Genomic DNA, 15,767 nt, shown 5'->3' on the forward strand with positions numbered 1-15,767 from the left:
ACCTTGCACGTTTAAGAACTTTAGGATATTCATCTGTTTGTCAACACATCTGACACCATGCTACCTCATTTCTTTTTTTGTGTGTGTGGTGCCAGGGATTGAACCCAGGGCCTTGTGCCTGCTAGTCAACACTCTACCATTGAGCTATACCCCCAACCCCATGTTAACTCATTCTATATGAATTGATAATTTTTAAGATGCATTAATTAAAATTCAGAGTAAGATGACACTGTCATATCTTCCTTCCCCACCTTAGCACCAGTCTTTTCCCAAAAGAGTAATACTAGATAAAATATTAAAAGTTGTCAACTATAAGTCAAGCTCAGTTTTCCACAAACCACAGAAAGAACAGTCACAGTAAATAAAAAAAAAAATTATCCCAGTTTCAAAAAATATTAAAAATTCAAACACAATATGCTGAGTGGGATGAAGCCCAAGGGCTCTTGGATTTGTCTCCATAAGCAAGAAAATAGTTCATGTGTCAAGATCATGAAGACTAATTATCCAAAGAGGAGATTAGTTGCCAAGAAAAAATGTAAAACTTAGTTTCTTAATTCAAATAATTAATTTGGTTTTCATTCACTCATACTATTTGTATTTTTGAGGTACAACATGATGTTTTGATTGTTTTGTAGATTTAGTACAGATAATTCAGGGCAATTACATACCTGTCTCCTGAAATGCTATCATTTTTCTTTGGTGAGCATGTTCATGTTTCTCTCTTCTCACTATCTGGAGATATGCAATGCATTTTTGTGAATTGTGTTCGCTCTGATGTGTCGTGAAGCGTAACTCCTTTCTCCCGTCAAACGTTAGCACTGTACCTAGTGACTGACCTCCCTTTCTCCTCCCTCCCTACTGTGCTGCCTGTATCTGATGATCATTATTCTGCTCTCCGTGTCTATATCCACTTGGTTAAATTCCTGTAGTCGGTGAAATTGTTCTGTGTATGTTATTCTGTGCTTAACTAGATCTTAATCTTGCTTGGCATAACGTACTCCAGGTCCATCTACATTTCTGCAAATGACAGGATTTCATGGTTTTCATGGCTAAATAGTATCCCATGTTGTGTATACACATGTACATGCTGACAGCTGTGAGATCTAATAGCATTGTAACGTGTGATCCTTATGAACAGCTCAGCAGGGAACTCAGGTTTGGTGGGCAGGCTGTGCTTGTTATGTCGGGTTATCAAGATACATACACGGTTGAGAAAATGGGCATGATTTTTTTCAAATTCTTAATCTCTGTAAATCGGTTGAAGAAAATTCAACTCTTACCAGGCACTGGGGTGCATACCTGTGATGCCAACTACACGAGACGGAGGCAGAAAAATCACAGGTTTGAGGTCAGCCTGGGCATCTTGGCATGACTGTGTTTCAAAGTGAAATTAAAAAGACTGGGAGGATGGGAAGTAGCTCAGTGAGAGAGTACCCCTGGGTTCAATCCCCAGTGCTGAGAAAAGAAGCTACACACTTGTAACCAATAATTACATCCCAATAAAGAATTATCTTTGATTGTAACCAGGAAACGTGAAAGCAAATACTGTCAGCCTTTTTCACAATTACAGGAAAAACAGATATCCAAATTTCATTGACAGCAATTTCAATTTTTTTTGTTGTCACTACTCATCATGTAAAATGGAGTGAACTGAAAATAAATAAATGGGTCCCAGACTTAAAAGTTGATGGAATCTAGAAGAGCAGAGGTGACATGAGTGCCGAGATACAGAACTCAATCAAGATCTTTAAACCGTCCCTAACAGAGTCAGAAAGAAGCAAATTGCTGTAATGTATACCGGGGCCAAATGCAGAGGGGTGATAACAATGAATTAGATTGCCATGGAGTTAGTTTTTTTTTGTTTTTTTTTTTTTGTACAATACTGATAATGAAAAAAACTAGTCATATTAATCCAATTTCTCTTTATATAAAAATAGATGATTACATGATCTGGGGTAAAATTCTCTGCAAAGATCCCCTTTGGACATACATACCATTCATTCTATGGTTATGAAAGGTCAGGATCACAAGTGGACCAAGGGCAGGACACTCTGTTTTCTGTCTCTGGCCCCATGTCCAGGCACAACACCTGCATCTGCTGAAACCACCTGGGGACTCTGAGGAGCACATGTCCTTGGAAGAGGCCACCCCATGCAGGACTCAGTGAAGCCCTAATATCTGAAACTATATGTTATCAACTTCTAAAGTTCTTATAATAAAAAATAGTTCTATTTCTTGCCCCAGTATATTGTATATATAGTCATTATTTTTTTTTATTTTTCTTCAGATCTTCTTTACTAATGAAGTCCTGATACCACAAAACCATCTCAAATCCCTGACATAGTCTAATTATGTGAATTTTATAAATAATGAAACTGAGTAGGGTAGAAGCTAACATGACATTATAAGGATACAGCTTTCCGGGGAGTGTTTTCAGTAATTACTTCCCAAGTATGAAAGTCGAGTTCTTTGACCTCATGTGACATCCATCTACCTGTGGCTGTAACCCTTGTGGCCATAACCATGGACCTAGGCTGAATCTGGTCTCTAGATGTTGCCATAGTCTTACCTAAAACTGTCCCTTCCCTATTCACCTCATACAACAGTCCTTATTCTGAGACTGATCTATACAGTACCACTACAATACAACCCCCAACTCAGCCCTGCCTGATGGAGTTAGAGCAACAATATGGAGCTCAGAAATTGAAATCATGTCTGGCGGACAAAAAGCACATGCAGATTCGAAATCCAAGTTGATAATTGGACAACATGTATCTAGTCATATTTGGAAGAACTTGATAATGGATAAGTAAGGTACGCTAGGTCACCACTATATCTGTTACTCCAATTGAATCTGGAAACTCAAACCCAAAGAAGATGACATGATCACAGAGAAGGCCTCCCAGCGATGAGATGTCTCAGGGCTCCCTTCATTTCCCTGTTCCTCAAGCTGTAGATGAAGGGGTTCAGCATTTGAGGGACCACCATGTACATCATTGAAGCCACTACGTTCTTAATGGAAGAGTCAGTCACTGCAGAACTCATGTACACTCCAAAAGCTGTGCCATAGAATAAGGACACAACTAACAGGTGAGACCCACAGGTGGAAAAGGCTTTATACCTTCCATCCATGGATGGCATTTTCAAAACAGAGGACACAATTTGAGTATAAGAGAAAATAATCCCGGAGAGAGGGATGCCAGCAAATAGGCTAGTCACTGAATAAATCAAGAGGTTGTTGATGAGGGTGTCAGAACAGGCCAGCTTGATGAGCTGAACGAGTTCACAGAAGAAGTGGGGGATCCCCAGGTCTGTGCAGAAGGACAGTCGAAGCACCGTCAGAGTGTGCAGAAGGGCATTCATAGTGGTGACCAGTAGGCACAATAGAACCAGCAGGACACAGAGGCAGGGGTTCATGATGGTTGGGTATCTCAGTGGGTGACAAATGGCGACATAGCGGTCATAGGCCATCACCGCAAGGAGGCAACTTTCTAAACCACCAAAAATCAAAACAAAGCAGACCTGGGAGAGGCAGCCTGAGTAACTGATGCTCTGAGTGTGTGTTTGGATGTTCACCAGCGTCTTGGGGATGGTGGTGGTGCTTATACAGATGTCAGTGAGGGACAGGTTGGAGAGGAAGAAGTACATGGGGGTGTGGAGGTGGGGGTCAGAGCTGACGGCCAGGATGATGAGCAGGTTTCCCAGGATGGTGAACAGGTACATGGACAGGAACAGGCTGAAGATGAGGGGCTGCAGGGCTGGGTCCTCTGTCAGTCCCAGGAGAAGGAATTCTGAAACAGCTGTGTGGTTTCTGGGTTCCATGTTCCTAGTGAATCCAATGGAAAAAAAAAAAAAAAACGAGGAGAAAAAGACAGAATTGATGTGTTCTATACAAACAACAGCAGAATCAACCAGGATCATGGCAATACAAAATTCTTGATAACATTTTGGACTTTATTTCGTTATACTCTGGGAATGAGGACCCACCACGTATCTTTGTACAAACATTTCCAGTAAACTCACCATTTCTAAAGTTTAATGACTAATGTTCTGAATTTTTTCTCACGTATATTGTGAAGCACAGGAATATTCAGATCTTTATTTATATTCTCCCTCCATTCCTCTTGTTCAGACCTCCCCTAATCTCCAATGTCTTTATTAAACTTTTTTTTTCAAATATTGTGCCAAGTGGTTAGACTGTCACTAAGAATCAGATAATTCCTTCAGAATTATCCCAAGCCTTCAAAGGAAAAGAAAGGTCAGAATGAACTTATGCAATCTGTTTTCTTGAGCAATGGTATCCAACTTTACCATGACTTGGAATCATCTGAAGGACTAGTCGCATTACAGATATATTAGTTCATGCTTTCATCCCACGGACCCATGAGGAAAGGTCACAGACACAAGGTACACCGTCAGTGTTTGCCACAAACAGGATCGCAGCTAAGATCCTCTGACTGCTGAGGTGACTCTCTTGATCAATCTCTGGACAGTACAGAACTAGCATTGCCAAACCTTCATGAATGTATCATAATAAAATCTTATAATCTCTTTTTAATCTTAAAAAGTTTCTTCCTGAACATAGCCCCCCAAATTCTCTTGATTTTCAGTTCACTGTAGCAGGTAGAGAGCATCCACCCAACTGGATGAGTTCAAATACTAGAAAATGTCACCTTTCCACGTGAAGCACATAAGACTGCCTTGGAAATGCAGGCAAACTGCTTTAGCAATTAAGTCTAAGGGAGGCTGGGTAACCATGCTGAAGAGATTATCTGCTTTGTCCTAAGCAAACTTCTTCCAATAATCAGATGGATAAATAACAAGCAAGTAGCTAAATGAGAGAAAGTGTGAAAAGCAAAAGTTACTATGAAAAGAGAAATAAACAAAATTTTTGGTGTTCATAAAACAGGGGTTTACAAAGTTACAGGCTTAGTTCATCAGGGTTCATAACAGGAATATCCCTGGGAGAAATGTTGTCCTTTCCTGAGGGAGAAAAAGCAGCTATGACAGGAAAAGATGGTTGGTATAACATTAGACTCCCACACACTGAATGGAATCCAGAATCCAGCATGAGATCTATGGGACCTGGATGAGCAACTCTGGTGTCCTCCCCCAACCGCTTCCACAGGATGAAATTCTCCTAAGGCATCCGCCCCATCTCCAATGCACACACTAAGTGGCCGTCAGACCCCCTCTGACTCCACTCCACCAACAGTGGTGCTCAGCGCCTCACCTGAAGGTCCAAAGCAGGAGGTCTACTTGCCCCCTAAGTAGACACAAGGACTGAGTCCTGGTGCGGAAGGCTCATCTCTGGAGGAGGCCCAGGTGCTGCTTCCTGGCCTGGGTAGGGCGTCTGAGTGAGGTGGTCACAGGCTGACTCCTGCAGCCTCCGTATCCCTGGGGCTCAGTATGCAAAGCTCCTCATTAGAGCAGCTATTTCACCATCATCCTGATCCCAGGAGTGAGTATCCTTAAAGACCAAGTCGATGGAGGTGAGAAGTTCAGAATCGCTCATGTCCTGTCCCCTGAGGCCAGGAGTCCAGCGCTCCATTCTCCCCTTTGTGGCACGCAGAACACCACACAGAGCATTTCTAATAAACTCCAGTTTTCACCTCAAGTTACAAAGGCATCTCTATCGGATGAATGATGTCAGGAAGACTGATCCCTATTTTAGGTGTGAAAATATGTCCTTTATATGTAAGTATAAAAATAAAAATATAAGCCAGGCATAGTGGATCACAACTGTAATCACAGCAACTCAGGAGGATTGCATGTTCAAGACAAGCCCGGGGAACTCAGCAAGACCCTGTCATAAAATGAATAAAAAATAAATAAAAATTAAAAGGGCTGGGCATGTAGTTCAGTGGCAGAGTGTCCCAGGGTTCCATCCCTAGATATGCAAAAAAATTATGAAAATATTAGCAAAGATTCAAGGTGCTTCTTCTTTCTTTCTTACTTTCTATTTATTTTTGTGGTATTAGGTTTTGAATCCAGATCCCTGCATGCAAACTCCACCACTGACCCACAACTCCAGACTGATTTTCAATTATGAGGCAATCTCACTGCGTTTCCCAGGCTGGCCTCAAACTTGTGATTCCTTTACCTTGTCCTCCCAAGTGTCTGGAATTATAGGTGTGTGCCACTATACCTAACTACAGTGTCTTTTCTTAAAAGTCATGGAGCATTTGCTGAACTTTATCATTAATTCTCTGTATTTTACACTGAAGATTGTAATCTGTTTTCTTTGATGACCACTGAAGGCCAAAATTATAAATGGGGCAGTTACTCCCTATTTAGAATTTTCTAAATATCTTTTCTAATTCTATCACAATAGTTTGCTTTTGTTTATGTTTTTCTTGGTGCATTATAATTATAGATGATAATGGAAATTCATTAAACATATTTGTTCATGCATATAACAATTTAATTCCCTAGTACCTTCCTTTCCCTCCCTCCATCTACCCCTGATTCCCTTCCTGTACTCTACCAGTACACCTTCTATTATGTTTAATTGTATGTTACAATTCAGACTCAATTGTGATATATTCCTATATGCACATAGCATCATTTGGTAGATTTCATTCCAATTATCTTCCTTTCCCTTCCTTTCTCCCTTGACTGGTGACAATTTTCTCTACTTTATTGGTTTTCCTTGTATTTTAATGAGATCCTCTTTATCATTCCTTTTTTGTTTTCCCTAGTTTACATATATGAGAGAAAACATTTGACCCTTGATTTTCTCAGCCTGACCTTTGTTAGTTAACATGATGTTCTTCAGTTTCATTCATTTGCCAGGAAATTTCATTCTTCTTTATGGCTGAGTGAAACCCCATTGTGTCTATATGCCACTTTTTTATCCATTCATTTGTTGACAGACAACTAGGCTGGCTGCACAACTTGTCTAATGTCAATTGCACTGTTATAAACATTGGCATGCATATATTCCTATAGTATTGTGATTTGGGGTAAATATCAAGGAGTAGAATAGCTGGTTCATATGGAGTTGCCACTCCTAATCTTTTGATAAATCCACGTTCTGATTTCCATTGTGGTTGTGCTAATTTGGAGAACCACCAACAATGTGTAAGTGTTACTTTTCCCAGTATCCCCACTAGTATTTATTATCATTATTTCTATTTTTGGCAATGTCTATTCTAAATGGAGTGACATGAAATTTCAGTGTAGTTTTGATTTGCATTTACCTGATTGCTAAAAATGTTGAACATTTTTCATATATTTCCTAGCCATTTGCATATCCTTTTTGAGAAATATTTAGTTCATTTTCTCATTTGTTAATTGGATAAAATTTTTGGTGTCCAAATACACACACACACACACACACACACACACACATATATATATATATATGCATATTCATCCTCTGTCAGAAGAGGAGCTAGCAGAAGCAGAAACTGGGTACAGTGCTGCACATCTATAATCCAAGCAATTCAGGAGGCTGAGACAGCAGGATCATAAATCCAAGGAACTCTCAGCAATTTAGCTAGACCATCAACAACTTAACAAGACTGTGTCTCAAATTTTTAAAATAAAATTAAAAGGACTTGGGATAAGGATTTGGAAAATAGCTCAGTGATAAAGTGCACCCAGGTTCAATCCCTAGTATAGGAAAAAAAAAAGTAGTTAGCAAAGATTTTCTCCCATTCTGTAGACTCTCTTTTCATGCTTTAGATTAGTTTCTTTGCTGTACAGAGCTCTTTGAGACCAGCCCACTTATTGATTCTTGGTTTTATTTCTTGAGCTTTAAGAATCATATTAAGAAAGTCGATGCCTGCATTTACATGTTGGATTGTTGACTCTGTAATATCTTCCAGCAGCTGCAGAGTTTCTTGTCTAATTTTTTGGTCTTCAATCCACTTTGAGTTGATTTTTGTGCAGGGGGAGAGAGAGAGAGATCTAATGTCTACATATAGATATCCAATTTTCCTAGTACTCAAGAAAATATAATCCAAGGTATCCTGACTGCCGAAAAATTACTAAAGTAAAATCCAGTAAGGAATACAAAGAAAATCTGGCATTCTGCCAGATTGGGTTTTACTCTAGGAATGCAAGGTTGGTTCATTCTCTATAGAACCATAACATTCACTCCTGAAACTGTGTCAGGTGTCTACTTAAATGTCAACTTTTCAGTGAAACTTTGCTTCATCTTTCTCTGTACGATTATAATAATTTTAACACTTTCTTACCTGATTCCCCAATGTGTACTCTCCATAACATCTAGTTGTTGATACCTTTCTCATAGCATCAGGTTGGGCAGCCAGGGGAGACGCAGAGCAAAAATTGGCATGTACAGATTTATTAGGGCGTGCACATGGTATCAATGCTTATGAAAAAAATGAGATAAAGACAAGATTAGGAAAGTCCTAAGCTGAAATATGACACTCTTCCAATGTCCATGTCCATGTTTGGATATGAGGTGCCCCTTATACCTTCTGCATTGATGCAGAAATATTCAGATTAAATGATTGCTTATGAGAGCTGTAACATAATCAGTCCATCCTACTTTTTTATTTTTTATTTTTGAGAGAGAGAGAAAGAGAGAGAATTTAAATTTTTTTTTTTTTAAGTTTTCAGCGGACACAACATCTTTGTTTGTATGTGGTGCTGATGATCGAACCCGGGGCCGCATGCATGCCAGGTGAGCGCGCTACCACTTGAGCCACATCCCCAGCCCAGTACATCCTACTTTTAATGGACTGTGTGGCAAAGGTAGGCAATTGAGGCACAAGTGGAGGAGGTGGGTTGCTGGGGTGTGCCCTGGAAGGGTTGATTCCCTGTGGTCCCTCTCCCCACAATTCCTAGCTACTGGGAATGGAGCAGCACTCCTCCCTCCACCATACCCTTCTGCCATGATGTTCTTCCTCCCCTCAGGCCTAGAGCAATGGTGTTGACTGACCACGAACTGAATCTCTAAAATTGTGTGCCCAAATCAACTTTTCTTCCTCTAAGTTTTTCTTGTCAGATATTTTGGTCACAGTGATAAAAAGATGACTATCATGGTGTCCATTCATCTGGCAAAGCAATATGGAGATGAGATGTAGCTGGAGAATTGTCCCATATTGTGGCAAATGGACCAGGTTTTAAGTTGTGTATTGATCAGCCTTTGGTTGCATCCTTGGGAAGGAAGCATGAATTTCAGTACAGTAATAATTTTCTTCTGGGGAAGTCCCAGAAAAGGGCTAACAATGACGAGCTGCCTGCCAGCAGTACTCCCAGAAGGTGGGGTAATACATCTAGTAGCACATCACAGTGCCAGCTACACTTACATTTCTTATTTATTGCATATTGCTACCCTCATGGGTGAATGCCCCCAGAGGAAAAGAATTCCCATCAGTTCTTGTACCGTTGCATATGCAGAATCTAGAACAGAACATGGCTATACTGAGCTATCAGCTTTTGTGGAATTAATGAATAAACAAACAAACATCTACTGGGAAAAAAATATTTCCACTATAACTGGAGTGCCTAGTGGTAGAGACTTTCACACATATCTTTCTTTTCTTTTTTAAACATTTTATTTTTGCCATGCTGGGTGCTCTATCACTGAGCAACATCCACAGCACTTTTTATGTTTTACTTGGACACTGTGTGTGTGTGTGTGTGTGTGTGTATACTTACCCATGCTAGGCAAGTGTTCTACCACTGAGCTGTGTCACTGCTCAGTTTATTTTATTTTGAGACAGGGTCTCAGTAATTCACCAACTGGCCTCTAACTTGCAATCCTCCTGCCTCAGCCTCTGAAGTAGCTGGGATTACAGGCATGAGCCACCTCACCTCACTTCTTGATATATGAAATTCCATACACACATGCAGCATGAACCAATCAAATCCAACCACCCTTTTCCACCCTCTCCCAACTGCAAACCCTTCCTATTCTCTAGGAATCACTAGTCTACTTTAAAGTCAACTTTTATTTCTTAGTTCTTACATATGAAGGAGAGCATGTGGTACCTGTAGTCCTGTGTCTAGCTCATTTTGTTTAACATAATGTCCTCCATTTCTATCTGTTTTGCTGTAAATGACAGGACTGTAACAGGGACCCTTTAAAATTAAAAGCTCCAGATTGACTTTTGCCCTTCCATTTCCTAGTAAAAGTTTTTATGTTTTTGTTTTTGTTTTCCCCTCAATGAACTTTCTCAAGTGGAAACTGAAAAACTATCCCACTGCCTAGGTGGGCACCAGGGAAACAGGAATTCTGACATGTCCTCTGGCCAGCACAGCCTGTGCTGTGTACTAAATCTATGTATACATGTTTCCTGACTTTTGCTTCTGGGAGTTGTGACCACCTCTGTAGGACTGGTGGAGGTGAGCTACCTGCCTTTCTAGGTTTAGCCACTATTCAATTCACTTTTTCTTTTTTACATTTCTGCTTATTTCTTATGTGAGAGGGCAATCAAATGCAGTCAGCTGAGCTTTCCTGATTTGCCTGCCAGTAAAAAAAAAATCATTTTTCTATTCATAGAAAATGAATAATACTCCGTTGTGTATGCATACCAAATTTTTCTCATTCACTTATATGTTGATGGACAGGGAACCTTATCTATTGTGAATAGTGCCACAATAAACAATGGCATGCTGGTGTCCCTTTGGTATACTGATTTCCTTTCCTTTGGAGAGATACCCAGAGCTGGGATAGCTGGATCTGATTGAAGAGCTTTCTCAGAGTGGGGATGTAGCCTAGTGGTAAAGTGCTCTCCCAGCCCGTGTAATGCCCTGAGTTCAATCAACAGCATGTGAAAACATGCACACCCACACACATACACACACACACACACAGACTCAAGTACAAAACAGAAGTCTCTTTCAATGTTTCTTTTTTATTATGGTGTGTGTGTGTGTGTGTGTGTGTGTGTGTTGCTAGGGATGGAATGCAGGGTCTTACACAGGAACTTTCTTATTGTTTTTATACCAGAAAGGGCAGCAGGAGACTCCCCTGGCTATGGACTCACATGGTTGGTTATAGATCCATCGCTGTAGGGGAGACACTGAGATTCAAGGAAAGGAGGTGAGTATATCCCCAGTCAGCTTGCCCTTTGGTTTGATGGAGGGTCCTGGTGGATTCCAAATGAGTCCTCTTTCTTACCACTCAGGTGTTGTTCTGTGGATGTTCTCTCTCCCTCCTATCTCCTCTTTCTTCCCTGCCTCGCCAACCTCTTCAACACACATTATTTCATTTGTGCTGAGGAAGGAACCCAGGGCCTCACACATGCTAAGCAAGCACTGAGCTACACCCCCAGCCCCAAGCTCATGCCCTTCTCTGGAAGGATCATGTCGGGATTGAGGATCTCTGCTCAAGTCCTACTAACAGGGAAACAAGGATGTGGGCTCCTTCACCTGAATCTCTGCCTCCTTTTTGCTGAGAGCCACCGCCGAGTCTGTATGGCCCCTGGCATTTTGCCAACAGTATTGATTGACAGGCGAGGCATTACTATCCGCCTCTGCCGCAACTTTTGAGTTGTCGCACTATTTTGGAGTTCTCGTGGGGATTTCCGGGGATTCCCCGAGAGTTCCCATTGGTTGGGGAAGTGCAGGAGGAGGGATTTCGGGGGGAGATATTTCCGGCTGGGGGTTTCCTGGACAAGCCTCGTGGCGTTCGGGAGGATTCCCCGGGAGCTGTGTGAAGTGTTTTCCTGCAGTTTAAAAATAAAGTTTGTTCCTGCTTCAGTGGCTCGTGATTTGTGCCCAGCCAGACTGCGGCACCTTTTTGCAACTGTCTCCTTTGCTCTGAGTCACCTGAGATTCCTAGGGCAACAGGTCTGATCAATAAGCATTTTGTGAGGCAACAGAAACTTTCTTATCACCAAAAATGCCCGGCCTGCCAAACCCTGAGATGAAGCTGTCTGAGACCATGCCTGGTCAAGATGGTCTGCTTTGACAGCTGTGCAAAGCCTCTAACAATGCAACCCCTGAACGTTTACCCTCATTCTCTTCTACATAATTAAACCTCAAAGTTTGCCAGATCCTTAATAACAAGGCTATTGGCTCTTGTCTCCCTGGGTGTTCTGATTAGAGCTCCTTTTCTGCTTTTCCCCATTACTTTTTCTATTTGTCATTCAGGATGAGTGGCAGGACCTGATGACTTGTCTGACACCTCCTTCCTGAGTCAGGCCTCTGGCCTAGGACTCCAGTAATAATAGTAATATAAATAGCCCTTTTTATTTTTAAATAAGTTTTCACCAACTCAAGTGGTCTCTAACTTATGATCCTCCTGCCTCTGCCTTCCAAATAGCTGGATTAGAGGTGTGCCCCACTGGGACTGTCCCACACTAATTATTACTGTGACATTTGTGTGTGTGTAGGCCAGGACAAATTTCCCTTTTGCCACATGGCTTCCTATTGTTGTATCAACAGCAACAATAATTATAGCTCGTATCTCTAGAGTAGTCACCATATCTCTAGGCCCTTAGGTCTTTTCTTAAATCCATCATGCATTATTCATAGAAAACGCACAAGCAAACTTGGCTCAGCTTCACTTTCTCTCTGTTTGAGTAGATTAATATCCTTCTTCCCTTGCTTCATAAAACATCATGTGGTCTGTGATCCTGAAAGTGGCCTGAAAGTCAGCACTGACCCTGCTGCAGTGCCCTTCCCCTGCCCAGCCAGTGTGGATGCACAGGGAACACTGCTCGCTCCTCTCCTTTGCTCTCTCCAGAGCCCCTCCCTCCACTTCTGTCATGAGCATGTCTCCTTCCAAAGCTCACATTCTACATGAATAATATCAGTTGTATAGGTTTAAAAAATCTCAACTAACAGTATAACCTTTTTTTTAAAGATCACATAGAAATTATCATATGGGTGTGGCATTTACATGACAGATAAAATAGAGACTCATTCTGTCTTTTTGATAAAGTTCTTCATTTCAGAAACAAATAGCAAACTACAGTCCAAAAAAAGACCAATTCTATTGGCTACAGATATTTCTTCAAATTAAACAGTTCACAATGGACTAGCTTGATGGACTTGTAAAGTATAATATCTTTAAAGGGTTAAATGACATGTCATGTCTTACAAAGAGGATATATAAGATGTGAGAAAGTAATTTTCAGCAATATCTGAGGTTTGTAATGGTAACCTTCTACAGAGAATATCTTGTTAATGACAGAGTTAAGATTTTCTGGGAATTGATGTCATCAAACCAGGTTTGATGCTGTGTGAAGAACTGACTACAGTTTAATGCTAGATTTAGCAAAAGCATTAAGGCGGTTGATAGTTCCTAACCAATACAACATCACACATTTTCATTGTTTTGTGTTCTAGCTTTAGAAAAATGCATACGTTTTATTTTATGAATCATGATGCATAAATTCCCTCAAGAACTAGTGGGTGGCATGAAAACAGAAGAGAGATCAGTAGGATAGAGGAAAGGGACTGAGAGGGAGGGAGGAGGGAGGAGGAAAGAAAGGAATGTTGGAAGGGAACTGAGGACACCGTCCTGGGTACACACGTGAATACATGAGAGTGAATTTCACCTTGATGTGCATCCGTAATGCACTGAATAAAAAAACTACAACTACGCAGAAGAAAGGCCAGTAGTATAAATAATTTTAAAAAAAAGTGGGAGAAGAGGAAGACATGAGGGTGGAAATGGACAAAATTAAATTCCATGCTTGTATAATTATGTCACAATGAACACTAGGAACTCCACTGCTATGTGCAATTATAATGCACTAAGAAAAAAAATTTAAAAGAATTAATGGGTGAAGAAAACAATGAGTAGGAGGACGGACAGGAATTATTGTTTGAATATTACTAGAAAAATGGCTTCCCAGCTGGGGTGGCTGGTGGGGCTGGAGGTGGGAGTGCAGGGGCCTCAGCTGCCTGTGGTGGGGGGGTTCCTCCCAGGGAGCACTCCCACTTCCAGGGAGGGCAGAGTCTGCATCCTGGTGCCTGAGGTCACCTCCCCCATGCCCCTGCCACACCCTGCAGGAGCTTCTCTGCCCTGGGGTGAGGATGAGCAGCAGCAGCTGTCAGAGGACTCCCAGGTGTGGGGTGGGGGGAAGCAGCAGCCATGACAGCCCATCCTCAGGGTCCTGGAGTTTGCTGCTTTTGTGACTCTTCAACTGTTCCACCCTCATGTGGTTTATGTTTTCAGAGTCCCTGGGAAGGGGTCCTGACTTAGAGATGCCCCAGACATGGGAGGTGAGTGGGACTGAGTTTGAGTGACAGGTCAGGGAAGGGCACCCACCATGAGCCCTGAACACCTAACCAGCCACAGCTAACAGGGAGTCCTTGGAGGGCATTTGCCCTTTTTGGTTACTGAGAGGCCTGAGGGTCTCATCCCCCACAGCTGTTTTACTCTCTAATCTCAAGAGGTACTATTTTTCTGGAAGAACGAACTCACTTTGACTCAGTCTAAGAAATCACAGGCAAGGCAGGTGACAGATTCATGAAATGGAAAATGTCCCCAAGGTGAGTTTTCTCAAGGCCCCCTTCATGTCCTTGTTCCTCAGGCTGTAGATGAAGGGGTTCAGCATGGGGGTGACCAGCGCATACATCACAGAGGCCACTGTAGCCTTCCTGGGAGAATCAGTCACTGCAGAACTAAGGTAAACCCCAAGAGCAGTCCCATAGAACAAGGAAACCACCGACAGGTGAGACCCACAGGTAGAAAAAGCTTTATACCTTCCACCAGTGGACGGGATTCTCAGGATGGAGGAAACAATTTGAACATAGGAGAATATTATGCCACTCATAGGACCAATACCCAACAGAGTGGTTGATAAATAAACCATGATGTTATTGACGAGGGTATTAGAACAGGCCATCTTGAGGACCTGAGTCACATCACAGAAGAAGTGGGGGATCTCCAGGTGTTTGCAGAAAGACAGACGCAGCAACAGCAGAGTGTGCAGTAGAGCAACCACAGTGCTGATGAGCAGACAGATCAGGACCAACAAGACACAGAGGCGGGGGTTCATGATGACCATGTAATGCAAGGGGTGGCAGATGGCCACATAGCGATCATAGGCCATCACAGTCAGCAGTAAGTTGTCCATACATAGAAAATTCACGAAAAAACATACCTGAGCAAGGCAGCCTGCATAGGAAATGGCTTTGCTTTCTGTCTGGATGTTCACCAGCATCTTAGGGACTAAGGTGGAGGTGCTACAGATGTCAGCCAAGGACAGGTTGGAGAGGAAGAAGTACATGGGGGTGTGGAGGTGGGGGTCAGAGCTGACGGCCAGGATGATGAGCAGGTTCCCAAGCACTGTGACCAGGTACATCGTCAGGAACAGTCCAAAGAGGACGGGCTGCAGGCCTGGGTCCTCTGAGAGTCCCAGGAGGAGGAATTCTGCTGCAAGTGTTTGATTTTTGGATTTCATGTTGTTGAGGAACCTGATGAAAGATAGGGACCTAGGGACAATGGAATATACAGAGATCAATGTTGGACAGAGGCCTTTCGTCCAGGACTTAAATTCTACAGATACTTAGACAACTGTTCCCTTCAAATTCTCCTGCTCATTTCTTTCTCCATCCAAATTTAGTTATTCCTGAAAATTGTAATTTCTCTTTCTCTACTGCCTTACAGTGAGAAGTGACACAGTTCATTTTTCCTTTACCTACTTTATAGTATTTTACAATTGTATAGAGTCACTGTCACTGCATTGGAATCTGTGTGATTTGAAGAAATTGCTTTGGATATGAGAATTGTTGTAGACTACAATTTGTCATTTGTTCCTACAGCTAGGGACATCATTAAAAACTTTGAATGACTCTATATTCTGTCCATTGTTAAAAATTGTCACACT

General features: G+C 41.9%; 2 protein-coding genes across 2 annotated transcripts; both read right to left on the reverse strand.

Annotated features, from left to right (window-relative positions):
- Positions 1-2,886: 2,886 nt before the first annotated feature.
- Positions 2,887-3,840, reverse strand: LOC107157507 (olfactory receptor 7G2-like). The gene has a single exon (XM_015503877.1). The coding sequence runs from the start codon at positions 3,820-3,822 to the stop codon at positions 2,887-2,889; it is 936 nt and encodes a 311-aa protein (XP_015359363.1). The 5' UTR covers positions 3,823-3,840.
- Positions 3,841-14,402: 10,562 nt separating this feature from the next.
- On the reverse strand, positions 14,403-15,341 carry LOC107157508 (olfactory receptor 7C2-like). Its single transcript, XM_015503878.1, has one exon. It carries the CDS (start codon positions 15,339-15,341, stop codon positions 14,403-14,405), a length of 939 nt encoding a protein of 312 aa, XP_015359364.1.
- Positions 15,342-15,767: the final 426 nt, after the last annotated feature.

This window comes from Marmota marmota, unplaced genomic scaffold (assembly GCF_001458135.2).
Source record: "Marmota marmota marmota unplaced genomic scaffold, marMar, whole genome shotgun sequence".
Classification (NCBI taxonomy): Eukaryota; Metazoa; Chordata; class Mammalia; order Rodentia; family Sciuridae; genus Marmota; species Marmota marmota.